Raw genomic sequence first — 27773 nt, 5'->3', positions numbered from 1 at the left:
GCAAGTTTCAAAAGGAATACTTAGAATAAGCAGATATTTTGGTATTAATTTTATAGGCAGACCGGGGAGAGGCTTGGCATTCCAAGCACGGTGGAGGAAAGGGTTAGGTTAAGTATCACACTGACTCATTCTACTAATCCATCTTAATTGCCTGAAGTGGATTTCTGTTAATCAAAAACTAAGAGAAACTGTTAGATCTCACCAAGTCATAAAGTAAAAGATTTGATATAGCATAGTTGTTTAAATGTAGCATATTATTTAACATCTCTATGACTTCATTTATACGTTCTGGAATGATTCTGTTCATTTCTGGTTAATTATAATTTTAAAGTTTTTTGAGTTCCCAACTGATTTTGCGTTTTTAAATTCTGCTGTATGCCGTTAGCACCATGCAATCCTCAGAAGTTATATGCTCTTAATGGATGTCCCTATTTGAAGGCACAATCTTGTTTCTTTGAATGATTTCTCTCTGAATTTTACTTTTATTTTTAAATTAATACTACCATATCTAAAATTTTGTTAGAATATATCTGGTTTATATTTGTTTATTTCTTGTTTTACTATGTCTCTTACAATTTATACATAGATGTTCAATCTTAGATCCAGAATTTCAAAAAATGTAAATTAGAACTTTCATTTTTTCAGGCTCTAACTCAGAATGTCTTTCTGTCATTCTAAGCAAGAAAAACAATTATTCTAGAACTCATAGGATTTGAAGGATCTTCAAAACAAAAATCAATTATGTAAACAGAGGACAGCAATCTCATCCTCACCTCTTCTCATTGTTTACACTATGGAAGGAGGATGAAAGTTTGCAGAGAATCATTTTGGGAATTTTATACCGCTTTTCTTTCATCCTGGTTGAGATGGATATAACCCCCATGTCAGTGGAGGAAATTTCTTTGTCTGGGAGAAGGTATGAATATGCCCGTGTCTTTTCAATTCCCTGTCTAATGGAATGAGGGGCCTAACTGATAGATGAAAATTTTCATCAGAATGGCAGATATATTGAGGTCAATTGAACAAGACATTAAAATAAAAATTGCCAACACTTACACAGAACGTAAAAGTTACTGACACTCTTCTAAGTGCTTTGCCTATATTAATTCATGTAATCCTCACGAAAACTTAGGGTAGGTACTATTATTAAACCCATTGTCAGATGAGGAAACTGAGGCACAGAGAGCTTATATAACTTGCTCAAAACCGTGAGCTTGGAAGTAGCCTTACCAGGCTTTTAACTCAGGCAGTCAAGTTCTAATATTTATGTTATTAGCTTGGATACTATACTTCTCAGAGAGAAAGAAATCACTTGTTTTTGATCCTCTCCTTTAAGAATGTAATTATTAGATAGATTTATTATTCATGCAAGGTCAAAGTTCTCTTTCCTTATCTTATTTTACTTTCAATTTTGAATATGTCAGTGTGACAGAGGAGAATCGCACTGCTGAGAGGTTCCTGAGCAGGGGCGGTCTTTCTTCCAGTTTTCTGAAACCTTTTAAAAAAAAACACCTAAGGCTTCTTTCGGGACCCCAAGCTTTCTAACGTCTGGTATTCCCTTGGCTTCTTGGAGCAAGTGTCACAGGAGAGACCTGTAGACAGCCAACAAAAGGGAACCTGGAGGAATGACGGAGAGCATATATTCCTGGTGCCTGCGGCAGTGAGGGTGAGAAGTTCCAGGATGCCTTCATCTCTGTAAGAAACACTTCGGAGATGTGGGAGTTGCATTTTCTTGGTGACGGGCAAGAGGGAGGGAAGTGAGAGAATCTGGGCAAGGACCCTGGGGGTTGACAGAGGAGAAGCCAAGTTATGTATATTCCTTCCTCCCATAGGAATGTGTGGGGAGAAAATTGGTTGAGGCCAGAGTAATGTTTATGCTAAAGCCTTCTCCCTCAGTGGCTGCTCATTGCCTTTGCTCTGTCTTTCCGTCCATTGGATAAAATGTTCTTCTTGAGAGAGGAGTTTAGAGACATTGTGGTCAGATTTATCACATCAGAGCATGGCTATTGAGATAAAGACCTTTTTCTTGGATAAGGGAAACAAAAGGTCTTTTTTTGTGAATGTCAAAGTCTTCCCTGATGTTCCCTGAGAGAGACACTACGGTCATTTGAGCGCTTCAGGAGGCCATTTCTTAGAAGCACTGTGAACCCCCTTGGCTATAATCTTTTTTACCTTGTGGGTCCCATTTTTGTCTTCACTCCAGCTATTTTCAGGACCTCCCTCTGGGTCGTACTGTTCTCTGCTCTGGGAAAGATGGTGTGTTCCCTGGACTTCTCTCTGCCAAGAGACCTCTTCTTTATCCTGCTTCTCCAGGTGTCCATATGGGGCTCAGGTGAGAATATTTTATATTTTCTATACCTGGATTCTCTTGCTCTCTGAACAGAAGCATTAAACTACTCCATCATGTCTCCTATATACCTAGGTTAATTCCAAATCTTTTATTTTGATACAATAATGTATTTGTCCATATACGAGGACAAATAAATCATTATATGATTATTTTAGAGGGCAGGACCAGGTAGAATTACTTTACTGATGTCTTGTAATTCATTTAGATCTCAGATTCTGGAGGAATGCATTTTCTGATGCCCAAGACCTGATTAAAAACTCTATAGCTTCTTGATTTTTCAGCACTCTCCCCTCCTCCTTCATTGAATTTACCACCATGGCAATTTAAAAATCTTCTTTTTAGTATGAGATCACTCTGTTGATTGTAAGCTCCACAAGGGTGGAAATCCTCCTTGTCTTGTTCACTGCCTTCTTCAGCCTGAATGTGTGCTACAAATTATTGCTGTATGAATGAGAGAGAGAATGTCTATGGGGCTCTACTGGACCAATAATGATGCTGTGCTCTAAAAGGTCCAGGCAGGGTATTCTGATATTCTTTTCACTTGTGGCTCTATTTCACAGATTCCTTTTTGGTGATTCGTCCCTCGGAGCCCATTGTGGCCATGCTGGGTGCAGACACGGTGCTGCCCTGTCGCGTGTCCCCAGCCATGAGCGTGGAGAATATGGAGATCCGGTGGTTCCACTCCCAGTTCTCAGATGCTGTGTATGTGTATCAGAATGGAATGGAGCAGGCGGGAGAACAACTAGTAGATTTCAAAGGGAGAGCAGAGTTGGTGAAAGACTACATCACTGAGGGAAGAGTAGCTGTGAGAATCCACAGCCTCCGGGTCTCAGACAATGGAATGTACAAGTGTTTTTTTGAAAAAGGAAGTGATCTTGAAGAAGCCCTTTTGGAGCTAAAGGTGATAAGTGAGTAATATCTGAGAATACATATCACTCTAAGGGAAATCTAAGTCTTCTGTACTTGATTTTGGGGACAAGGATGGTGAACAGGACAGAAGCAAAAAAGCAGTTATCCTTAGAGCTGGTCAACATCTTAGACACTGGATTTAACCCCAAATCCTCTTCATCTATTTATACATTTATTGTGCTGTACTTTAAAATTAAACTATTTCCATAAATATCTACCATAAAAATCGATCATTTATTTCCCTCTACGTTTCTCCTCACATATTTTGAAGGAAGGCACCATGATTAGCAAAAAGTACCATTACTCTCAGAGACCAGAATTCCAGCTGGGTACCATGATGGACAGAGGCTTAACAGGGAGTGTTAGTGGTCTGGAACCAAATCCACTGTTTGGAGGAAGTGACTGTGAGGGTTTGACAGAGGAGATTGAAGTGCTGGTTAGTTTTGCCTGTTTTTTAATTTCACATTCATAGGCTCTTTTATGTCTGGCTTTTTTTGCTCACCATTATGTTTGAGATTTTTCTATGTAGTTAATTGAATGTAGCTGTAGTTCATTTCTATCTCTTTTTTATTGTTTTGCTTTTTACATTCAGATCTTTCATCTATAGAAATTTATTTTTGGTATAAAGTTTAATGAAAAGCTCAAAATACTTTTTTGTAATGTATATATTCACTTATCTCCATACCAGTAGTGAATAGTGTAGAAAATCTCCACCAGTTTTCAATGCATTGTTTCCCATAAACTTCTCACAGGTACCAGGGTAAGTCTAAATTTTCTGTGTGGTTATAATGATTTATCTGTCTATTTCTTTGGTGTTTCCATTTCTAAAGCTATATACTCTCTACCAAGACAAACATGTTGGTTTTTTTAGTTGTAATGTTTTTCTCATATTTTGACTATGTTGGGCCTACCTTAAATTAATACTTCTCATTTAATACTATCTGACAAGATATCTATGTATTCATTTTATCCATCTTCTTTATGTATAACTTTAATGGAAAAAATTTAATCCATTAGATCTTGAACGAAAGAGTGACAAACTCTCCTGAGCCATGTTACTGTGATCTCACTTCAGTATCTTCCCAGTAAGGGGTCAAAGATTTCATAGTTATGGAAATAACCTCATTCAGGTGACAGCATTTTTCAGTACCTTTCCCATATCAGTTCTTAGACTTACTGGTGTAAAGACAAGTCCAACCTTTAGAAGCAGTTGTTTGATTATATATCCATGCTTATCTTTCACTCATTTAAACTTTGTCTATTACAGCCACTTCTAATGCTTGGAAATGGGTATTCCTTCTTTTTGCTCTTTCTCAACATAGATATAGGTTTCATCTGCTTACGTCAACTTGGAACTTCAATGATTATATTCTTCCAGGAAATGCAAAGTCTATTTGGTTTATTAATTCTTGCTTCCTAGGCTTTGATCTGTTCCATTTTGCTCAGGAGCAGTTTCACTCACTTATGTTTATTTCCTTTTTTCAAGAGAATTGGCAGCTCCCTCAGGCAATTCTGAGAAGATGGATTGTCTTTCAGACTGCTTTCTGTTTTCCAGAAGTATATTCCCCCGGGAAGGTCAGGGATTGGTAGTTAAAATTATTAGCTCTATTATAATTTTTAGCCAGAAAAAAGATGATGTAGCTGAGGTTCCTGATATATTTCCCACAACTGAGAAACTAGAATAGGACTGAGCTATTGGTGGTTCCATACTTTGTGATATCAAGTTTTAAAAAGACAAAATAATATATAGTCTTAGAAGTTAGAATAGCCATCATTCTTGAAGAGACAGTGAATTCATCTAGTATTCTGGTGCTGTTATATTTTGATATGGGTGTTGGTTATGTGAATCTACTAGCAGACCTAGCCTGTGTGGAGTTGAAGAAGAGGAGGGGTAGTGGAAGGAAAAGAAAGGAGTGAGAATGGAAAAGTAAAAAGATCTTGACTCTTTCATGGACTCACTTCATCTTGTTACCTTCATGTTTTAGATAATCTTTACTCAGTGGAAGAAAGAAAATTTGGAAAAATGACAAAAGGAGATTGTTTAAGGAAGTGACTACATGTAGTCTCAATTTAAGCACAGAAGAAGTCTTCCTTGAGACTCCAATAAATGGAATAGACATATGATATAGATATAGAATAGATACAGTGGCAACATGTCTACATTGGCAAATTTTACTCTGTTCCTTCCCTATTATCCTTCTATGGCCAATTGCAGATATGCTTGTGTACAGGAGATATGACAGGCATTAGTATAAGTTTCAGTATCAGCTTCAATGTTCTTGTAATTTTTGAACTTCAGATACCCATTTATCTCATGGGAAAAGAAAAGAACCCCCTTCCATCCACAGAGAGCTATGGTGCTTTGTCCATCTTCTCCCACTGGTGTAGCTGTGAAACATGAGGAGCTTTTGGACAAAAAATGTCCAAGTCTCAGATGAATGACTTTCCTCTCCAGGTTTGGGTTCTGGTCCTCATATTTTCATGGTGGGTCCAGAAGATGAAGGAATAAGGCTGAAGTGCACAGGCAAGGGATGGTTTCCCCAGCCTGAAATACAATGGGCAGATGCAAAGGGAGAGAAGATCCCATCGCTCTCTGAGGACGAGACACAAGATAATGATGGGTTGTTTCAGATTGAGGCATCCCTTCTTGTGAGAGACAGCTCAAAGACAGAAGTGTCCTGTTCCATGAAGAACCCTTTCTTTGGACAAGAGCAAGTGGAAACCATTTTTATCCCAGGTCAGTGTTGCTCATTTGGGGGACAGGACAGGAGTAAGGAGGGGATATTTAGGACCTGGGATGGGCTAGACTTGCTTGGTGTATGTTTTTAATCAGGTTTGGGGGGTCCTGTGTCAGAACCCTTCTTCCCTAGGACCTCTCCTTGGAAGATAGCATTCGTTGTGACTTTGGTGATACTTGGGGTTTTCGTTGGTGCTGTTGTGTATTTGGCTCGGAAAGAACGACAGAAAAAGAAGAAACTATCAGAAGTCAAGAAGGAAAAGGAGAAAGAAAGTAAAGCCAAAGGTAAAACTGTGAATCAGACTTGGTGGGGATCTCTGAATTTATGGGTTTGTTACAATGATTGTGCATGTGGATGGCATCTTTTGGGAACAAAGAGATATGTGTAAGGATGAGTTAGCGTGCCAAGACCTCCAACAAAACATGGAGCCCGGGACATCTATGAGAAAAAAAAAAAAGTATTATAAAGTCCATTGGAGAGAGAAAAATCACTGGTATAAAGATAGAGTTTTTTTTTTAATGGTCATAATAATTCTCAATTAAGGTAATTTTTTTGTTTTAGGTATATGGAAGTAGCACTTAGGATCTGGGCTTAGTAACATAGTCTAGAAAATATTTATTTTCTGTTAAATCCATTTTGTTATTTTCTTTCCTTTTTAGAATCATTTGAGAAAGAGCTCGGTAAGTTTTCTACTTTCTTTGCTCTAATAGAGGAAATAGAGTCATTACTGTATGCTGTATGTCTGGCATCTCACAGGCTGTTATTCCTTTCAGCCAGAAGGAAGAAATTGTATCAGCAAGGTGAGTTATACTGATGTTATGGTTAGATGAACCATTTCATCGGCCCCTCTGTTCTGGTCACCTCCTATTTACCTTGTTGGTGAGGGAGGGATCCCATACCCTAAACAGTATAAGATGCTCAAACGCATGACACCCAACACTGGACAAAAGAGATTGACAGCAGTTTTTTAGTCACATGTACTCACATCCTGGGGGAGAAAGACACCTCACACCATGCAGGACCACATGGAGGCTGCACTTGGGAGCAGAACAAATTAGCAAGGTCTGCAGGAGCCAGGCTTTTCAGGAACAAGAGAATGAGGTGGCCCTGTTTTCTGTGGAAGTATGTAATTGGCTTGTTTGAATAATTTTTGCAGGCTGACAGGGAGGTAAAGTTCATTAGGTTGAAGACCAGCTGGGGTTCAGCTGTTTTGGCCAACAGGGAAATTAGCTGAGAGGGGGAGCTTTTCCTGCTGGGTGGAGGACATACCTGGTGAGAACAGGAGAACTCACAGTTAGGCATTTGGAGCCCTGTGAAGCTCAAAGGTATCAAGGCAGCACATAGAATTTTAGGCTTTCCAATACACTCTCACAATGTAAGCCTACTTTTCCTTTCTCCCCGCAAAAAACCAGACCCTCGTATTTTATCATAGATGTAGACTGTGGAAAATGTGAGAAATAAAACAGGAGATGTGAAAGAGGGCAAGTACATCAGAATTGTCATTGAGATAATGAATGCAGAAATATAGTACTATCATAAACCCTCAGATTTCATGAGGTCACTGCAATTTCACACTCTGAAGTGGCATTCCAATGAATGAGAGAATCTAATTCCTTTGTTTTATTTCAGACTGGAGAAAAGCAGAGTTATAGCCTGGTGAGTAACCGATGTTGTCTTGGGGCTTCAGGTACTTCAGGATTTCATGAGGCATTTCCAGAGAATGTTTCCGATACGTGCCATCATCTGGAGATTTTACTTTGAATCTGGGAGTCCAAAAAAATACAAGAGGTAAAGGGATAAGCATCTCACTAGTTTGGAGGACACGCCCTTAGCATATTTTCTCATATGATTTTCTTGTTAGACTGGAGAAAGGAACAGTTCAAAGCAGGTGAGTGCCCTTACTACTTTTTCTCACTTAATCTCTTTTATACAAATGAGAAACTACTCTATTTGTATAAACTCCCAGTAATACCTAACTGGTTATTCATTTCATGGCTTTCACTTCAATCTCATGCAGAAATGTTAACAGATTTCTTACTGTTCTGACACCGTTCGTTCATCAGCATAAAATTATACAACTATTTATTCAGTGCCAAATAAATAAAGTGGAGCTGGTCTCTAACTTCATGGGAAAGTGCGTGTGCAAACTGTGATGAATCTTATGAAGGAATAAAAGATTGCCATGAGAAAAAAATCGTGGATTAGAGGAATTACCCTGAGGAATTGATATTTAATCTGAGACTTAAGTGATATGGTAGGTCTATTCATGTGAATAACATTGAAAGAATAGTTCAGTCAGAAGGAAGTCTATTACGTACCCAGTCTGAGACACAGAAGAGCCTGTTGCATCTCAGTGGAAAAATGGCGCCTGACCATCTTAGGGTCTTTCCAGAATTATGAGTCGACTCTCTATTTCTACTGCTTGCTACTTCACTCTGAATATCCCTGTATCCACACACATTTCCTAGTTAAGTTAATCCTCTGAAAATTAAAATATATTATAATTGCTAACATACAAATTCTTATGAGAAAAATTTTAATTATTGAAGATGTTTGGTTTGACAAGAAGCAGATTAATTACTACTAGTATTAGCACTATTGCTACTATGAGTACAGGTATTAGTGTTACTACAACCATCAGAAGCTAAAATTTACCAAGTGTTCATCATGGACAAGATGTAGTACTAAGTTCTCTGCACATTATCTTGTTGACTTTTCACACTAGTCCTGTATGTACTGAGGTACCATAATGATGTACATCTTCATGAGATTAAAGTGGGACAGAGAGAGACAAAGTAACTTCAAGATCACTGCTACTAAAGACAGAGTGATTATCAAAATTCAGCTCTTTCTGACCACAGAGCCTGGGATTTCAACCATTAGAAATATAAAAAGAGTGTATGAGAAGTAGATGACTTAGTTTTTACAGAAGCCTAGAGAAAAATGACACCAAAGAAGCTTAAATGAAAGTGGGTACACTGTGATTGGAAATAAGGCATGGCTTAACTATTAAGAGCAAGCAGTAAAGCAACCAGCATTTGCAGGAGGTTAGAGAAACACCAACTTGAAATATATGATCCTGGAGATTTTCAGATGAGACAGACTTCTTGGCTAAATGGTCTCAGCCTGTCTGGAACACATGGTTACCCAAGGTCCTATCCAACCCTGGCCTTCTATGATCTACGCATCATGTGTCTCCTATGAATGAACATAGGATAGAACATGCATTGTTTAACCTAATCTTCCATTTCTCTCCCTCTTGTTTTTCTTCATTCTCCTTTCCCAGTAATTTTCATCTTTCCTAAAACCAACCAGTCTCCACTGTGGAATGACCTTTATTTTTTTTCCCCCATACCTACAGTGGTTTTTACTCTGGATCCAGCCACAGCTCATCCCAACCTCATCTTATCTGAGAGCAGAAAACATATTTATTCAAAAGACAGTGTTTCTCAGAATGGTGATGGCCCAACACACCAAGAGCAAGGGGAGTCTCAAGCCATCTTCAGTGTTCTGGGCAAGATTTTTCTTACTGTGGAGAGACAATACTGGGAAGTAGAAGTAAATATTGGGACAGAAGTTGGATCTAGAACTAGATGGGCTCTGGGTGTTTGCTCAGACACAGCAAAGAGAGACGGGTGGTTTGTAGAACGTCCAGAGAAGAATTTCTGGGTGGTGGTATACAAGGCAGGAGAATTCATATTTCCCACTTCCCAGAGAAAGTCTCTGTCACTGAGGCAGCACTCCTGCAGGATAGGAGTTTTCTTGGACTGGGATGCTGGGAATGTGTCCTTTTACAATATGATCGATGGGTCCCACATCTATTCTTTTACTGGAATCACCTTCTGTGGGACCCTTCGTCCTCATTTTAGCCTTCAGGGTGCTGGCGCATCTTTGACCATCTGTGCAGCTTCAGATCACACTGAAAATTGTCCTGATTCTTCTCCAAAGACCTCTCTAACTCATTTGAATAGTTGTGATGCAAGCGTCCCCCAAGAAACTAACTCCCTATTACCTCCATAAGAAGTGAAGTGTCAGCACCTCTGCTGCCTCTGCTCGAGCTTCTTATAGGTATGTTGTCCAAGAAAGCTCTTCTTCTTGAAGAGTAGGTCATTCTCACTAGGTATAAATCCAACCCCTTTCAAAGAGAGGTAGAGGGAGAAAGAGAAATGGCACAGCTAGAAAATGTCTGGGGGAATTTCCTCCAGTGTTCCCTTTGGGGAAATACTCTTTCTGGGCAGCAACGATTTGTCACGAGAAAACTCCAAGTTAATTCATGGGCCTTTCTTCAGTTCTGGTACTTACTGTGTTTTGAAGTAAATATGTTTAAAGCTACATTTAAAGAGAAAATCTCTCTTCTTACTATTTTTGTTATCAAATATGGAGGAGGGAGTGATGTGTAAAGGGAAGGGTCTCAGTTGAGCAGTACTGTTGGAGATACACACAGAAATCTGTTCAAGTCTTTTAAAAGTTAATGGCTCAGCTTGTTCTTTCTTCAGACTTTGGTGTCCATCAACTTCTAAACTTGGACTTTGCCAAGGTGTGTTGAAGACTGATATATAACTGTAAAACCATTTGAGGAGAACAAGCCTCCTGGGAAGGAAGAGCCCTTTTTTTAAAAAAAAAAACAAGTTCTTACTGGTCAGCAAGTCCAGAACTATATGTGAATAAAAAAGGAATGGATGTTACAATTTATGTTTTCAGAGAAAAAAAAAATCATCAAATAGGAATGAAGAAACGTCCTCAGCCTTCATGAAGAAACAATCATCATTAACATTGCCTTTTTTTTTTCTTTCTGACCAAGTTCTTCCTGCTGTTGAGGGTTTTTCCTTTGCCTTTAATTCATCTAAGCCTTCTCCAGGTGTTTATCACAAAGCTTACATTTTCAAGAATATAAAATATGAGCTTCTCCTGTTGAATGAACCCTCTCTGCCTGACAGTAGACGAGATCAACTTACATCCACTTAGATTTTTCTGCACTTCTAGCAGATCTTTAAGTGGCAATCCCTTTAACAACCTCTCTTGGAGGATACACCGCCATAGCAAAAGTTCCCTAACACACAGCCACTAAGTGGTAGTCAGTATTTGAACCCAAGAAGAATAAATCCAGAGCCCAGAATATTAACTTTACTGACAGTAAAGGAAGGACTTAAATAACAAGCAAGAAATAATAAAAGCAGGAGAGAGGTAAATGAACGGTGGGGAAAATATTAATAGGTATAATCAAATGGACATGTGGATGAGGATATGTGAGGGTAACAACAGAATGGGTACAAATGGTATTGGAAGTATGGTATGGAACAGGAAGGACAACGGGTTCAGTTTGGGATATTTCACTTTTGTCATATATATATGTGTGTGTGTGTATATATGTATATATATCACACAAAATGTGAACCCTGATGTAAACTATGGACTTTAGTTGAAAATAACGTACCAGTATCAGTTCATCAGCTGCAACATATGTACCACACCAATGCAAGTTGTTAATAATAGAAGAAACTAAGGGGTGAGAGGGGAGGGATATGGGAGTGCTCTAGATTTTCCACTCAATTTTGCTGTAAACCTGAAACAACTTTAAAAAAAATAAAGTCTTTTAATTAAAAAAAAAAAGGATGAAGTACTGGTACATGCCACAACATGGGTGAACTTTGAAAACATTACACTAAATTAAAAAAATACAGACACAAAGAAATCCATATATAGTATTTTATGATTCCATTTATATGAAATACCCAGTATAGGCAAATTCACAGAAACAAAGTATATTAGGGGCTGGAGGGAGGGAAAAATGGGTGTAACTGCTTAATGGTTATGGAGTTTCTTTTTAGAGTAATCAAAATATTCTGGAGCTGGATACTGATGAAGGTTGCACATATTGTGAAGGTAAAAATACCACAGAATTGGACACTTTATTTTTTTCTTTAAATAAAATTCTAATGGATATGAAAATTAAACACACTTTGATTACATTCCTTCCTAATTTTGACTGAACTCAGATTTGAGACATCATTTCAGTAATTATGTATCTTTCTCATCTTAGTAATAACATCTTTCCCATTTTGCATTCTGCCATTGAGATTTCTCTCTTCAAGAAACTGTAAAATCAGAGTCTAAAAAGGCCCGAAAACCGTTCATGATTTTTGGTTCCCTTTAAGTTAAAACAACAATAAGAATTGGGCACTTTAAAATGACTAAAATGATGAATTTTATGTGTATTTTACCACTACTGGAAAAATTAAAAAACTAAATAAAATAAATGTGAAAATACTTGTGAAATAATAATATTACATACTACAGTATTACACTACATAGCTTCAAACATAAATTTATGAGTTTAAAAATAGAGAAAACATATCATGACCCAAAAGAGAAAACTCCAGAATGCCGCAGATGAATAATCCTCAAAGGACAGCTAAAACCGTGACGTCTGCCTTCCTAGAAAGCAGCAGCCTGTCATTTGCAGGTATTCCTTATTCTCACTTCAGAAGATTTTAAGACTTTTTCCAAATCTTTATTTCTTCACATTCTTTCTTCTCCTATGTGTGGCTTCTCTATTTTGATTCATTGTGACTTTAAAATATTTTTATTTCCATTGCATTTTATTACTTGTGTTGCATTTATTGCTTATGCCTATTCTATAATTGTTAATTTTAAATTGTGTGCTTTTTTCACTCTGAAACAGAAATTGATATTTTCATATACATCACACATAACACATTTTTCTCTTGGACTAAAATTTCTGAAAAATGTCCTTCCTCCACATTCTTAATTAACTTTCTGAAAAAGTCTGGTGCAAGAATTACACACTTCATGTGATTTTCAAGATTATGTCTTAGTGATCAGATTTTTCTCCTTATATTCAGCTGTATTTTCTTTACCTCATTTTAACTGTATTTTTTGTTTTCTCAGCCCCACTTGGATAATTAATGGTCACCTTCCTAGAGAAAACGATCAAATATTTGATCATTCCTTGCACTTCCTCCTCTAGGCTAAATTGCATTTTCCACTGGATTTTCTAAGGGTCTTTTATCACCGGATATCAGATTGTGATCCGTAGGCAGGATGTCAGAGAGCTTGGGATATGATAGGTCACAGAAGGGATCAGTCTCCAGGTCAGATTTGATGCCAGAGTAAAGTTAAAGCCTCTTGATTAGGTAAATGGGTGATCGTGTGAGTCCCCTTCAAGCGGTTGGTGAAAGGAGAAAAGAGCTAGGACTTAGAATATAATCCTGGTTTCCAGAATCCAGGGTTATTGTTTTCCTTGGAGGTGTCGCTGAGGCTCTCTTAGGTGCAGGGAAAATGTCAGGAGAACCTACAGTAGGGGACCAAAGAATGAAGGGGGGTGCAGAATTTCAGAGAAGAAAATTGGGGGGGAGGTATAGATGAGGAGAGGAAATGGCCCAGTACTCATTTCCATAGCAACTCACTGCCCGAACCCGTTCTCAGTTGACACAAAGATGACTCCTTCACGACACCGTCCTTGGCAACACTCAGGACCCACACTGTCCGGTCCCTAAGCTCCGCTTCTTGTAACCACCTTCCTGAGATGAGCCCCTCCTGGCCCATCGCAGTGAGGAGGCCGTCAGATCACTGTAGGAAGTCTGGCTGCGTGACTGTCTGTGGGCTACATGCTCATTTCCCTCAGAAAAGATCAGTTCTGAGTGAGATGTATTTGGATCCAATGTCTCATTCACTGCAGAGAAAGAAAATCCATTCTGATAATAATCAATACAGGAATATTTTAAAATATCAATTTCATGATATTAACACCCAAACAGGAAAACAAAAGTTACAATGACTTAAGAAATTTAAAGTGGAAGAACTTTCTAGGGCACACAAAACAGCCTATCAATATATGAGAAGTCCTTCACTGGCAGAGCAGGAATAACCAATAAGCAAGTCACCATATTTGTAATGATCTTAGTGAAATGTTCATGCCAACAGAATCCCAGTTAAGTCTCAACTCTCAACTTCAAAGTAAGGATGGCTTTGCCCCTTTTTTTCTTCCTCTCCCTTAACTAGATCACTTGGGAATGTGCACTGGGAGATTAAATTATTGTCTTTTAATCCTTTTGCTTCTCTTATCACTGTAAACTGATCTCTTTCAACACTGATCCTCAATTACATGGATGTAAGCCATGAACTCTCATGTTTCATCAATTATTGACTATCCACTGAATGTCTCTGTGCTTCAGTGCCTGCTGAAAAGAAAGGTTAGGGAAAGTGTACAGTAAGGTCCCCATCACAAAGTGTGCTCCACGCTGTTTCTGTTTTCCTAACTTACCTTTTCTACAGCTCTTCCTCCAGATCAAGCCTACAGCCCCAACAAGAGGAAGCAATCCCAAAATAAGCAGTATCTTCCATGAAAAAGTCATCCCAGGCTCTAAAATGGAAACCCCAGAATCACATTAAATCATGAAACTGGGAAAATTTCAAGATTGTTCTTTTCATCTGAGAGCTCCTAGACTGGAGAGGAAGGTGAGAATTAGTCCTGTCAAGAAGAAAGTGGGTCTACTTCTCCCTGCTCTGCAGAGGCTGAGGAGAGGCTGGGGGTTTATGCTAGCTTTCCTGTTTGCTCCTCTCAGAAATACACACAGACGCACAGACACACTTCTGCCCCTTCTCTTTTCCAATTATACCACCACAATCACTGGAATAATGAGGGCGGCAAAAGGATAAATTTACCGAGTCCACAGCCATGAAGATGGTGTTAAGGAAAATTAATTTCTAATCCAGAAGAAAACCCATCATGAGGGGGAAAAAAATGATGTCATTGTTTTCACATTAGAAGAAAAGAGATTGTAGATATAGTGATGATAGAATCAATTCTTGGAATTCAGTAGATAACAATGTAACCATATAACCTTAGGGCTTTACTTGGGGATTTCAGGAAGAAACTCTAAAGAGTAGAATCTTTAGGTGTCCTGAAGACCAGCTTTGCAAGAGATAGCAAGAGACTTCATCAGAAAGAAAACATAAAAAACAAAAAATAGAAAAGCAATAAAATGAGTAAGTTTGGGTTGGTCTTCATATTTATTTCCCAAAGCTGAGAAGAGCACACAGAATCACTAACCTGAAGGAGAAAAAGTTGTCATTTTCTCCTCACCAAGAAGGGGATTGCTGATGGAGCAGGTCACATTCACAACAGAGCTGTTTGTGACCAGTAGAAATGCCTCCACATGGAACAGGCCCTGGCTGCCTTGAGTCAGGTCCTGGGAAACGGACGGTATTGTCTTTCCTTCCATGTCCCTCCATTGCACATGGGGCTGTGGGAACCACCCTTCTGAAGTGCACCTCAGCTTTGTTTCTCCATCCTTCAGTGCCTCCATGGAGATCCGAGGCGAAGAACCCAAACCTGGGAACAGAGGTCAAGGAAGGCAATTTAGAGTCTCTGCAAGTGGTTACACAGTCATTGATTGCACAGAGGGGGAAGAGAAGGGTTCAGAGGCTCGGAGAAGAAAGCAAAGCTTAGGAGGGAATTATACTCCACTCAGGAAGGAGACTAGCTGGAGCCTTTACTTGTTTCCTTTTGTTTGCAAATTTTTCTTTTTATGCTTTGTATTCCTAAAATCATTCTGGGACAGATTAAGGGATACAGTACATTTCAAATCCAATTTTTTTTCTTCTATATCTGAAACAAAATAACTTTGACTAGGTAGGTCATGAGTCACATGGCCAGAAAAAAAAAAAAAAAGACAGAGAGAATATCCTCAAAGAACAAAATCTTATAAATACATGTGTCCAATGGCAGAAAATGATGAAGCTCATTAAAACTTTTAACATGTGCTCTCATGGATGTTTTCTAAACATATTTATTAATTTGAATACACCATCAATGGGAGAAACAAGTAGATTTTCCACAATTTAGGCAATGTCCTCAATGGCATTTGCTAACCTTGGAAAATCAATTCTCACCCACAAACATAGGCAGTGGGAAATCATGATGCAGGGATTGATTTTGTCTTTCCTCCTCCATCCTGCCAATACTGTCTATGTTTATGATTTTTGCTTATGTGGTGGATCTAGTTCAGCCTTCAAATCATCATGCTTCCTAATAACTACATATTTCCCAGAATTTTAAAAACACACTGAAATAATGAGTCCTGTGTACTTATGGAGTAAGAATCTCACATTTAACTAGGTGTATGGCCACTTTATGGAGATCCTGGGAAGGATACAAATTCTACACACGAAGAATCAAATCTGGTCCTTTAGGGTTTGTGGACTTTATGTATTTATTACAGCTCCTGCACATGGGAGAGTTTACTATAAATTTAATGAGTGAATGGACATTAAGAAAATTTCAGGTGCCAGAGAAATTTTCCATGAACTAGCAAGTTAAAGCAGTGGGAACAGATGTTGATTTCAAAACATCTATCTAGAATCCTTACCTATGATCTTCAGATCCAAATCAGCCTCCTGGTAGACACCATCTTTTTCAAAAAGGCACTGGTACTTCCCATCATCTGAAGTCCTGGCATTGTTTATCTGCAGGGTCAGCCTCCCCTCGTTGATAGCATCACTCACCAATACAGTCCTCCCTCGATACTCGGCCATCTGCTCTCCAGCCACGTGGTCCCCATCCATATAGACATAAACAGCAGGATAACGGTGCCATCGCACCCACCTCACCTCCATGCTCTGTGCATCAGTCTTTGGGGACAGGGAACAGGTTAATTGTATGTCTTCTCCCACTCTGACAAGGATGGGCTGGGAAGGTCCAATCACTTTTAAGGAAGCTGTTAAATACAGCAGACAAAACACAATGAAAGATTCAAACTGGAGCAAATAGTGTCATCAGTAAGAACATCTTGAGTAGGATTTAGAACCCAGGGATGTCCCAGGGGAGCCCTGAGGTTCAAAGTCATCCCCTGGAGAGGTAGAGGTTTGGTGGAATCAGGATAGAGGTTGTCCCTATTCAAGGCAGAACCATCCCATGATGTGTGTCTGTCTGAAAATTATCACTAACTGAACCCACACCTGCAGCCCCTACCTATCCTATAATTTTATGCAGTTTTCAGCCCAATAAGAAAATAATTTTGCAATTAAAATCAAATTAAAATTTTATCATTTTAAATTTGCACAACCTTAAACTACTTCTTAATCTGTGTATGTCTCAGCTTCTTATACCATAAGACAAATGTATCACTATCAAAATCATAAGGTTTTACTGGAGTTAAAATAATCCATATAAAGAGTTTGATGACCATGCAGTGTGAGTGGAGACCTGAGATTATAAGACTTGAGGTCATTGGAGCCAATCCCACTCTAGACTTTGATAATGGGGAGGGAACAAAACTGAGTCAGGTGGCCTTTTAGTAATGAAATGTGAAGAAACCTTCCCCTAGTTTGTTTTATAATACCTTATATGTCAGATCCAGCCACCGTATTTCAGTTCCCCAAGCTCCCACATATGTGGGGCTCTAAACACACACCAGTCAATGTTCTCAGGTGATCTTGAGAAATGTTATAAGATCAAGAATTGGGGAGACTGGCAAAATACGAAGCACAAAGCAAGAATGAATACATAAAAACGAGTCTAATTCCCCCATTATGAAGAATGGAGATTTTCTCTGAGGGCTTTCCTGGCTTTTCCTGGATCCAACTTCAGTTCTCATCAGGTCCTGGCCATGCTGATTATGCTCTATACTCTATTTAGTGTCATCCGTTTCCATCAAATGGTAGAATGTTTTTACCATTCTAATGCTGAAGTGTAATGATCATTTATAAAGAAATACAAGCATAAATTTGTAAACTGTCTGGATGGGGAGTCAATGATCAAAGGCAAAATGTCCTCATTATGTATTTAGCCAAAATCTTCTAGGTACTACTCCAGAGAGGAAACTCGTTGCCAACATAATTTTAATTTTCAGATTATTTCATTCTATTTTTTTTTAAACAAAATTTTTTAAAATTTTTATTTATTATATTTATTTATTTATGGCTGTGTTGGGTCTTCGTTTCTGTGCGAAGGCTTTCTCTAGTTGTGGCAAGCGGGGGCCACTCTTCATCGCGGTGCGCGGGCCTCTCACCATCGCGGCCCCCCTTGTTGCAGAGCACAGGCTCCAGACGCGCAGGCTCAGCAATTGTGGCTCACGGGCCTAGTTGCTCCGCGGCATGTGGGATCTTCCAAGACCAGGGCTCGAACCCGTGTGCCCTGCATTGGCAGGCAGATTCTCAACCACTGCGCCACCAGGGAAGCCCTCATTCTATTCTTGCTAAAATTTGACTCGCAGTTATATCCAGCATGTTGTTTGCTTTGTTCGGCAATTTTACCTAAAACATATTATCTCTACTTCATATGTATCTGTTTAACTCTAAAGACAAAAGTAGGAGTCAGAAGAAAAAAAAAAGAACTAGTAGTTAGTTTGCTGCTATTTCTCTATCCATGTATCTTATAGTAATAAAGCAGACTGTTTCCTCATCTCTGTTATCCATATAAGGTTTTTTTTTTTCTCCTGTCCATGACCTGTGGTACAAATCAACTCTCAAACTGGATTACTCTTCCAGAGATTGGTAATTAAGAGCTAAAATTGACTGTTTCCCAACTGTAAAATGATGATAAATCTATTCACCTTTAAATTATTGTAAGAAAAGAAAATAATTCCTGAAAAGCACTTAGCATCGTCCCAGGCACGTTATTACCATTTCAAAAACTTGGTCATTATCTGTATAACCAACAACATTATTTGCCAGAGTAGGGAACTAGGACTTCAGTCTCAGGACTTCTAAGGAAATCTCGGTTCACCAGCAGCCTCTGAGCTCTAATTCACAAGCTCTAAAAACACGGAGGTAGCTGTGAATCTCCTACTCTACTCTCTATTAACAGCTCACCCTCAAAGCTCCTGAGGGCGCAGCCCTCCTCCTGACAGGGAGCCCAGGGAAGCTTTGTCTTTTCATATTGTTTCAATTTGGGCCCAGAAGGTGTGCACAACCTAGAAACAACAGGACATCAGATTGTTATTTTGTGTGCTACGTGTCCAATGGGCATGTCAATTTGGTTCAGATAACTTAGAGAAATGAGTCTTCACTTACATTTTTCTTAAGGGCCAGAGATGTGGGTCAACCTGCCCAAACACTGGCTTGGCTTTCTGAGCTGTAACTAACAAGCTCTGCCAGCCAAGGTTTCTGTCCTATCACAAGCAGGTGTCACCTGGGTGGGAGGGTATCCGACTTGCAAGGTAAGGTTCGCACATGTGCACTCTCCTCAAACTGTGGTGTTACCTTTGACCGTCCCAAGGCCCTTTCCTTTATCTTTATGGTCCAAAGGGGTCCAAAGTGTCACACTAGACTCTGACAGAGATTGGGGTGTGTTGGTCACCCTAATTTTCCTCAAAAACTCCTACATGGGCCGAAAAGTGTGCTTAAACTCACCTAACATGCGCACAGGCATGCACCCACATAAGCACATATTCCTGTAACAGGTGACTTGAGGGAGAGCAGAGTACTGATGGAAGGAGAAAACGAGCAGGTAGGGGGCAGCTTGGTTGTCATGGGCTGGGAGAAGAGGTCACAGAAATGAGGAACGGGAGGAAGATGATAAGGCAACAAAGGAGAAACTGAAAGACGTTAAACAATCAGTTGGTTACTGTTTAAACCACTTATCTTAGGTACAGTAAAATCCTACCTGCAGTCCAACGATCAAGTAAAGAAAAAAAAAGGAAAATGATCACCCCAAGCACAGGGTCCCAGGCTGCATCTAAGAAAGTCGCAGCTCCCTCCCGAGAGTGATGAGGTCTGGCCTGCGAGGGTGAAGAGCAGGTGCAGAAACCGTAGCAGGGCCAGAGGTTGCAGGTGGTGGGTGAGGACCGCCAGTTATCACGATGGCACTGCTTCCTCACACTAGAAACTCACACTAGGGCCTCCAGAGCTGGGCCAGCTGTCCTTTGCCTTGCCCTACACACTCCCTTTCCTCCCACCCAGAAGGACAGAGCTTAGGTCTGCACCCATTTTAGGCATCCACCTGAGGCTCATTGGGGTCCCAGGAACACTGAAAGTGGCAGGTTACGAGGTGCAAAGACGCCTGCAGGAAGCTGCGCTTTGCTGGTCCCTCTAGCACTAAATGTGAGGCTTGGGAAGGTCATGCCTCAGTTTCTCCTCTGGATCACGAGGTGTCACCTTCTCTGTGCACGCTTTGTCCAAGGAGCACCACCTTCCCCTGGAGAGGGCAGAGGCTCGTGTATACTCGCGAGAGCCACCACCTCTACTTACCCAGCTCTGTCTGGAGTTTTTCTGGAAAGAGAATGAAAATAACATATCAAGGAATTTGGTCTAAGGGAAAGGAGAGAAAATATTTCCAAAAAAAAAAAAAACAAAAAACCCCAAAGTTCTACATTTTATGGAAACACTTGATTCATAAGAAAGAAATAAAATGTAGAAAAATAATGATTTTTCCCCATCCACCTCCTGGTGGTCCAGCTGTTTTTCCCTTTCTCTGCACAACAAAAATGCTCTCAGTTCTACCACCCCATGATTCTGCTTGTTTCTGCTTATATTTAACATATCGATATTTAACTATTTCATAAAAATAATAATATTCTTTTTATACATGCATGAAAAGTATAAAAATATATGGACATAGACAATTATCACCCATAATTACAAACTGAGAGATATATAAATATATATGTATGTTTTGCAATTATGTATATATATGTATTGTTCCTTTTAACATTAACATATAACATTTGTTTTAACTTTTTTTCCTGTATCCATTTATATGAATAACTATGTGCTTATTTCTTTATACCTAAATGTAGAGCGTGTCCCAAAAGTCTTAGTGCAGTTTTAAGTTATTTAAAGCCAATAATCTTTCCATGATAGGAAATATCTATTTATAGATAGATAGATGATAGATAGATAGATAGATAGATGTAATCTTTATCATTTAAGTAGTCCATCAGGGGGATATTTTCAACCATTAAAATTATTTGAAAATACCATTTTTCATCAATGCTATAAGTAACATAAGACACAACACTCCACTGTTGTATTGGGGTTTTGGCTATTGTTTTTGTTGCTATTTATAAATGAGGCTATAATAAAGATGCTGCTATGTAAACAGCTGTCTCCATCTCTGATTATCTTCAGATGATAAGCTCCTAGAGGTAACTGGCACAAATACAGTGCAAGAAAACATTTCAGTTGAAAGAATATAGTTGTATTTCCTTTACAATGTAACACATACTTGTGAGTAAAGAAAATTAATAAAGAAAGAAGTAAAGGCAGAATCTGAAAGAAACTGGAATGTCATTAACAATAGCTATACAGTGTATATATTTCCAGCCATAAATGTTTCATAGTCTTTAATGCATATTACAAAATATTAGATATTCTTCTTGATTAAAAAATATTAGGTGCTATGGAACAGTCCCTGCAAACTTGCCTGCTAATCAGAACATCTTGGTCCTAGAGGCAGAGCACTGACCTGGGATGGAGATGTCTGACCCCCTCTCCTCAGTGAGTGTGGGGCTGTGGATAAAGCAGGACACAATCTCTGTAGAGACATTCCTGACCACAAGAGTGCTTTCTACATAGAACAAGCCATCTTCATCTTGGATGCTATGCTTAGAGATAGTCAGCAACTTTTCTCCCGTGATGTCTTGCCAAGAAATTTGAGGTTCTGGGAACCAGCCTTTTGCAGTGCACACAAGCTGGAGTCCGCTTTCCACAGAGCCGTCCATGTGGATGGAAGGGTCAGACCCCAGACCTGTGGTGGAAAGACACAGCCCTGAGTCCCGAAGCCCATGGAGGCACAAATCACAGAGGATGGGAGTCCAATGACATTGTTCAGAGGGAGAGAGCAGAAGTTCAAGGTTCTTGGGAGCAAAAGGTGGTCCAAAGTCCTCTTCCCATTCAAACTGGAGTTCACATACACTTTATTTATACCCCAGTCTCAATCCTTAAATTTTAGCATATGAGCAGTATTTTTATTCAGACCCAGACAGGAAAATAAGAGAAAGGGACATAATAACATTTTGCTTGTGTCTCTAGCACTGCAAATGAAGATGTGTTAAAATTTACTCATGAACTCCCTTATGCCACAGACTCTGCCCTTTTCATCTTAATATTATTGTGTCAGGCACTTTGACATGTTGGATAATATCTTGACTCCAATTTAAATAGAATATTTAAAATAAAGTGAGACATCGTTTCCAGGGAGAATATTCTTCTCATTTCTTTTGTTGGTGTTTGTGAACTTGGGGTGCAAATAGGTAATCTGGGTTATGTAAAATGGGAAGCTTCATGTTGAGTTTCTGTATCCAAATATTCCATTCCATGGGAAAATGTTTTCGAGACATCCCAGTTTTATATAATCATGAAATTCTTTCTCTATTCAACACAACTCTCAAACCCAGACGAAGAGGATTCTATTTTCCATAGATGGTAGTTCTGTCTCTATCACTTGCTGGGGACAGAGACCCATTTTCTTCACCTAGAGCCTTGGAAAATGCATGGTTTCTTTTCAAATGTCCCTGATAGTGAAATGCCTTAGTACGTGCCCTCCCCACTCCACATCTCAGAAGTATGTAGATTCTTTCATCCATCTTGAATCAACTTGAACATAATAACATTAATAATCATACATAGGTGTTAAGACAAAATGTGTTAGGGAACAGAAAGAGGTCACATCAGCTAGAGGTGTTAACATCTCCAGAGAACTATTTCCCTGATAAGGCAAATGGATTTGCCTGATTTTCTCTTTAGCACATGGAGGAGTTATTCCTGCCAGGGAACCATACGATAGTTTACTTTTCAGATATTTGTTTCTCCACAGAGACATCCTTTCTTCAGTCGTTCCCTTCTTCTGACTCTGTCCTACTTTGCTAACACAAAAACATCATGCAGACCCTTGTCACTCACAATGGGTGTGTCCCCAAAGCATCTGTGAACCCCCAATTCACTGAACACTAGTATACGGTAATCTCCATAAAAGCACCATGTTCTTAACCTGTTAGTCTCGTCACTAGCTTTCTAACTTGAGGCGGCGTTACACAAAGAAGCAATGTGTTCACATCTCAGTGACTGTGTACTTGAGGCTGAGTAGAGAACGTGGGTGCGGGGCAGTCCGCTAGGGTCGCTCGCCCAGCAATTGACTTGCCCTTGTGCACTAGCCTATATGGCATGAATTCTTGCCTCAGCCAAACTGCTGGTGACTACGTGTCATCAATGTTAAATAATCCTCAATAATAGGCAAAACTGTGTAAGTTAAATTTGGGGGAATTGTTTGTGAGTTCACTTTAAAGATTTCAGAACCACCTGCCTCCAAATGAATCAGGATAGAGGACTGGACAGGAGCAATTGCCTTGATGATTCGAAGGGAATTCTTCAATTGGAACTAAGCTTAACACAAATTAATAATACTTCTCCTTCTGAGACCCTATGTCTTTTCTGAGATACTCACCTGCTACTTTAAGCAGCAAGCTTGTTTCTCCACAATAGTTTCCCTCTTGGAAACGGCACCAGTACTGCCCATGGTCAGATGGCCGGATGTTGTGTATCTTCAGAGCCACACTTCCCTCAGTAACGTTGTCCTCTATCCACTCTACCCGGCCTCTGTACTCCTCCATCTGCATCTCCGTCACCTCAGCTCCATCCCGATACAAAAACACAGGTGTGCTGAGCTCTGAGCGGTACCACCTCACCTCCATGTGCATCGTGGTCCTCTTGGGGAGGAGCTGACAGGTTAGTAGGGCATCTTCCCCGACCATGACCAGGGTAGGATGGGCAGAACCAATCACTCTAAAGTCATCTACAAAAGAGTGACAAAGAGAAACCGGGAAATGCCAGCTGGAGGATCAATATGATTGCTTTGGGATGTCTACTCTATGAAAATGGAGGCACCTGGAGGAGGGAAAGTTTTATTTGCAATGTTTTAGAGAAACCCAGCATTATGATTTGCATGTTTGGTTGTACAGAGACAATCTTGTGTACCAAAAATAACATGCAGTTCAAAAATTTTAGTGTGAGCGCTAAATCTATTACTTACCAGCTGTGTGATTCGGGGGCAAATCCATTATTCTCGATGAGATTTTGAGATTTGCAATATCAATTTCTTCATCTTTAAGGTTTTAAAACCACCATCTCTGGGTTGCTTTTATTCTCAAATAAGTTAATGTGTAAATTGATTTTTTTAATTGGGAACTTTATTAGTTAGTGATTTATTTTATATTTTACAGTGATTTATTTTCTAGTTAGTAATTTCACTTTGGTGACTGACATTGTAATCACTTTTCCTAAAATTTAGATAATAGATTTATTCAATAGATTTTTCAGCTTTTCAGAATTGTTTTTGTCTTGTCCTATGTAACGAACTGGGTTTGTTTTGCTTTGTTTTATTTCGTTTTGTTTTTGTCTGGACCAGGCAAGACTCCAGTTACTGGGGCTATGTAAAATGCAGTTTTTTTTGTTTGTTTGTTTTTGTTTTTGTTTTGGTAACTCTTTCTTGTTTTTAATGCTACTAGAACTTATACTCCTTATGTTTTCCCGTGTGCTAAAATTAAAACAGCCAATATTAACTGCATGCATATAAGGAGGCCTATAATTATTTTGACACTTATGAGAATTTATAGAACATAGATATAATAAATGAATTTAAAGAGATGTTAATATTAACCATATTAACCAACATTATTGTTTGAATTTCATAAAAAGTTCGTTATTTTGAAAATATTTCCTGGTTGATGATTACTTCTAATACTTTGCAATTGAAATTTGGGGTGCACTTTGATGATAATTTTAGTAGTGGTGCTTTTGAGGGATGATTTTTCTTTTTACATGAAGAATTACCTTACGTGCTATACGAAACAAAATTTCTTCCCAGTTCCAACCTTCCCATTGTTCCCTGCTTCTTTCTTAGAAATTCTTACCTAAATTTTTGAATCAGATAATATCTTGTTTCTCTCAACGATAAAAAAACTTGAAATATGTATTATCCTTATAAAAGACTTCTACAGACAAGTTTATTGACCTAGATGGAACATAAAATGCAGTTTTTGCAAGGACATTTTGTGGTGGATTAAGGGTAGTGATTAGTGAAGTAAGTCAGAAAGAGAAAAACAAATATCGTATATTAATGCATATATGTGGAATCTAGAAAAATGGTACAGATGAACCTATTTGCAGGGCAGGAATAGAGATGCAGATGTAGAGAATGGACATGTGGACACAGGGAGGAAGGGTAGGGTGGGACGAACTGGGAGATAAGGATTGACATATATACACTACCATGTATAAAACAGATAGCTAGTGGGCACCTGCTGTATAGCACAGGGAGCTCAGCTCCGTGCTCTGTGATGACCTAGACGGGTGGGATGGGGGGGGAGGGGGTGGGAGGGAGGTCCAAGAGGGAGGGGATATATGTATACATATAGCTGATTCACTTCGTTGTACAGCAGAAACTAACATAACATTGCAAAGCAACTATAGTCCGTGTAAAAAAAAAAAAAACAGAAAAAAAAAGGCAGTGATTAGTATAAAGAGTTCAAGCCTTCCAATAAAATTTTAAGTCATGTTTGACGTCTTCTTTAAATTGAAGAGCTGTTTAATAATTCTGTATGTTCCTATGCTTAATAATTTCATATGTCATGTATATTATGTTTTTTCTCATCCTAAAATGCTCCAGGGCCATTTGCACTTTGTGCAGATCCAACCCTCCTAAGAAGGAACTTCATCTCGTTTAGTTGCTGCTCAACATCAAGTAGATGGTGCTCAAAAGGTCACTATGGAACATAGGTAGACATCTGCTTGCATTGTGTTGATGGAATCTGAATATAAAGCTAGAACTGAAGTCATACCATCTGGGCGACTTCTTTTACAGGTTAGGAAGGTGCATCCCATAGCAGGGAGGGCAGCCTCACCACATCATATAGTTTCTGACAGCCTCAGTCTGGAGCCTGTGTCTTCTGATGTCCTATCCAATGTTTTTTCCCACTTTGCAATCCTGCATTTTCCTTGGGGCTCTGATATTACCCACTGACATTGAATTTTCACAATCCCTTCAAAGTACAATATTTTGACCAACAAAATTCAGCTACTGAGATTTCCAAGCCCATTTCTTAGAAGTCTCCTTCTAGTTTCTTATTTCCAAATACTTTTATGCTGTTTAATTTATGGTAAGAAGCAGCCACTTTTTTCTCACCCCAGAAGTGTTGTACTAAATAGAAGCAGGAGAATGGATGACTTATTGTGTTCCAGGTACTGATTTAAGTGTTTTCTATGTACAGCCTGATTTAATCTTAAAGGCTGTGCTAAGCTATGAGATGTAGGTAGGTTGTTATTCTTATAATAAAGATGAGAAAACTAAGGCAGAAGGTATTCAAGTAACTTTCCAAAGGTAACACAGCTGGAGGTGGAGGAGCCCTTTTTATAACACAGGTGCTTTGACCTCTGAATCCCCACTTTTAATATTGTACTAGCCCTTTTGAATTTAGAACTCTGCACCCAGACTGGACCTCTGAGACACTCGAATATGCAGTAAAGAGAAGAAGAGCATCCTACCTGACTGCTTCATGCTGAGCAGTACAAAGAAGAAGGAGGCAACTACACCAGACAGACTGTATCCTGGAAAATCCACCATCTTCCCTGGAACAAACACAAGAGAAAACATGACTGTACCTAAATGAGGCTGTAATACAGCAAGCATTTCTGTGGTTTCCAGTGGTTACGTAGACATAACGAGAAATCAACATCAACACCTTCCACAATCAAATGATGAAATGGGCTTGGTTCCCTTTCTCCGCATTTATCGATCATTTCCAACCTCTTACTTACTGTGTTGTACTTTAAACTATTTGGGGTCCCCGAGGGAAGATTTCTGATTTAAATGAAAATATCTTCTGGGCTAAAGGGACAATAATATTTAGATAATTTAAAAAAATCTCTTTAGACCCATTTATTCTGAGCATGCAGAATTCTAGAGCCCTCCTTCCAGTCCCTCCTGCAAAGTCCTTCATCTCTACGGTCTCCAAGATGTAAAGGAAAGAGCAGAAAGGCTCTGCATTCTCATGCTATAGCCAGGAAGCCATTGCTAGGGCCTCGGGAGGACCCAGGGACAGGGGATGCCTTGGAAACGAAAGGAAAGAATAGTGGAAATGGTGATACAGAAGAAGACTGGCAAAGAAATGACCTTGAATGACCTTTCAGTATCATCTAGAGGACATATAGAAATGAATTTTAAAAAATAGCCCAACTGGCAGAGATGGGCAAACCCAACATGCCCATTGTACCAGCATTATAAAAATACTTCTACACAGATTAAAAAAAGTTTTAAAACTATCCGGAAAAAAAAAAAATAGAATGCTAACTTTAGTTTTGGAAAATGAAAAATTCAGAGTGAAGCACGTCTAAGACTTATTCTACCTGCTGTGTCAAGTGTTTTATGGAAAGAAAAACTTGCTTCACACCAAATAGAAGAACCTGCATAGGAGCAATGATAAGTTACTGCTTCTCTCTCCCTGTAAACTAATGTCAATATGATTTTATAGAGCAGGGGGGAAAAACAACAGTCATCTGAAATGGGGATGATGAAACATGTGGTTCAGGAGATTATTTTTACTCCATTATGACTATTTACTTTCTAAAGTGATGCATAATTTCATCTAAAATATCTCTAGAAAAAGTGATACAAGCCCAGTCACAAAGCCACAATACCTGAAAGAGTGCTCAACTATTTATGGAAAATTAGACTGAGCATTAGAAGACACCACAGAACAGTACTAGTTTGCCACTTGAAATAGATCAGTCATGTTGCCTCAGATGAAAGGAAATTGCCTTCT

General features: G+C 39.1%; 2 protein-coding genes across 2 annotated transcripts; one reads left to right on the top strand and one right to left on the bottom strand.

Moving 5' to 3' along the window:
- The first annotated feature begins 2253 nt into the window (after positions 1–2253).
- Positions 2254–10017, top strand: LOC103008408 (butyrophilin subfamily 1 member A1-like). The gene is given in 9 exon segments (XM_028161752.2): positions 2254–2332; positions 2911–3258; positions 5715–5996; positions 6114–6281; positions 6657–6677; positions 6771–6797; positions 7627–7653; positions 7859–7885; positions 9359–10017. Coding segments are annotated over 9 exon segments (1638 nt in total).
- Positions 10018–12450: 2433 nt separating this feature from the next.
- On the bottom strand, positions 12451–26575 carry BTNL2 (butyrophilin like 2). Its single transcript, XM_007193889.3, has 11 exons — positions 26497–26575; positions 23402–23749; positions 21425–21706; positions 20209–20229; positions 16389–16736; positions 15071–15352; positions 14278–14380; positions 14173–14186; positions 14025–14037; positions 13252–13280; positions 12451–12512 (listed from the first exon to the last, which is right to left on the bottom strand). The coding sequence occupies exons 1-11, from the start codon at positions 26573–26575 to the stop codon at positions 12451–12453; spliced, it is 1581 nt and encodes a 526-aa protein (XP_007193951.3).
- Between the last annotated feature and the right edge of the window lie 1198 nt (positions 26576–27773).

Source organism: Balaenoptera acutorostrata, chromosome 10 (genome assembly GCF_949987535.1).
Source record: "Balaenoptera acutorostrata chromosome 10, mBalAcu1.1, whole genome shotgun sequence".
Lineage (NCBI taxonomy): Eukaryota > Metazoa > Chordata > Mammalia > Artiodactyla > Balaenopteridae > Balaenoptera > Balaenoptera acutorostrata.
Note: the sequence above shows the minus strand (reverse complement) of the source record. Positions and strands in the feature narration are given on the sequence as shown.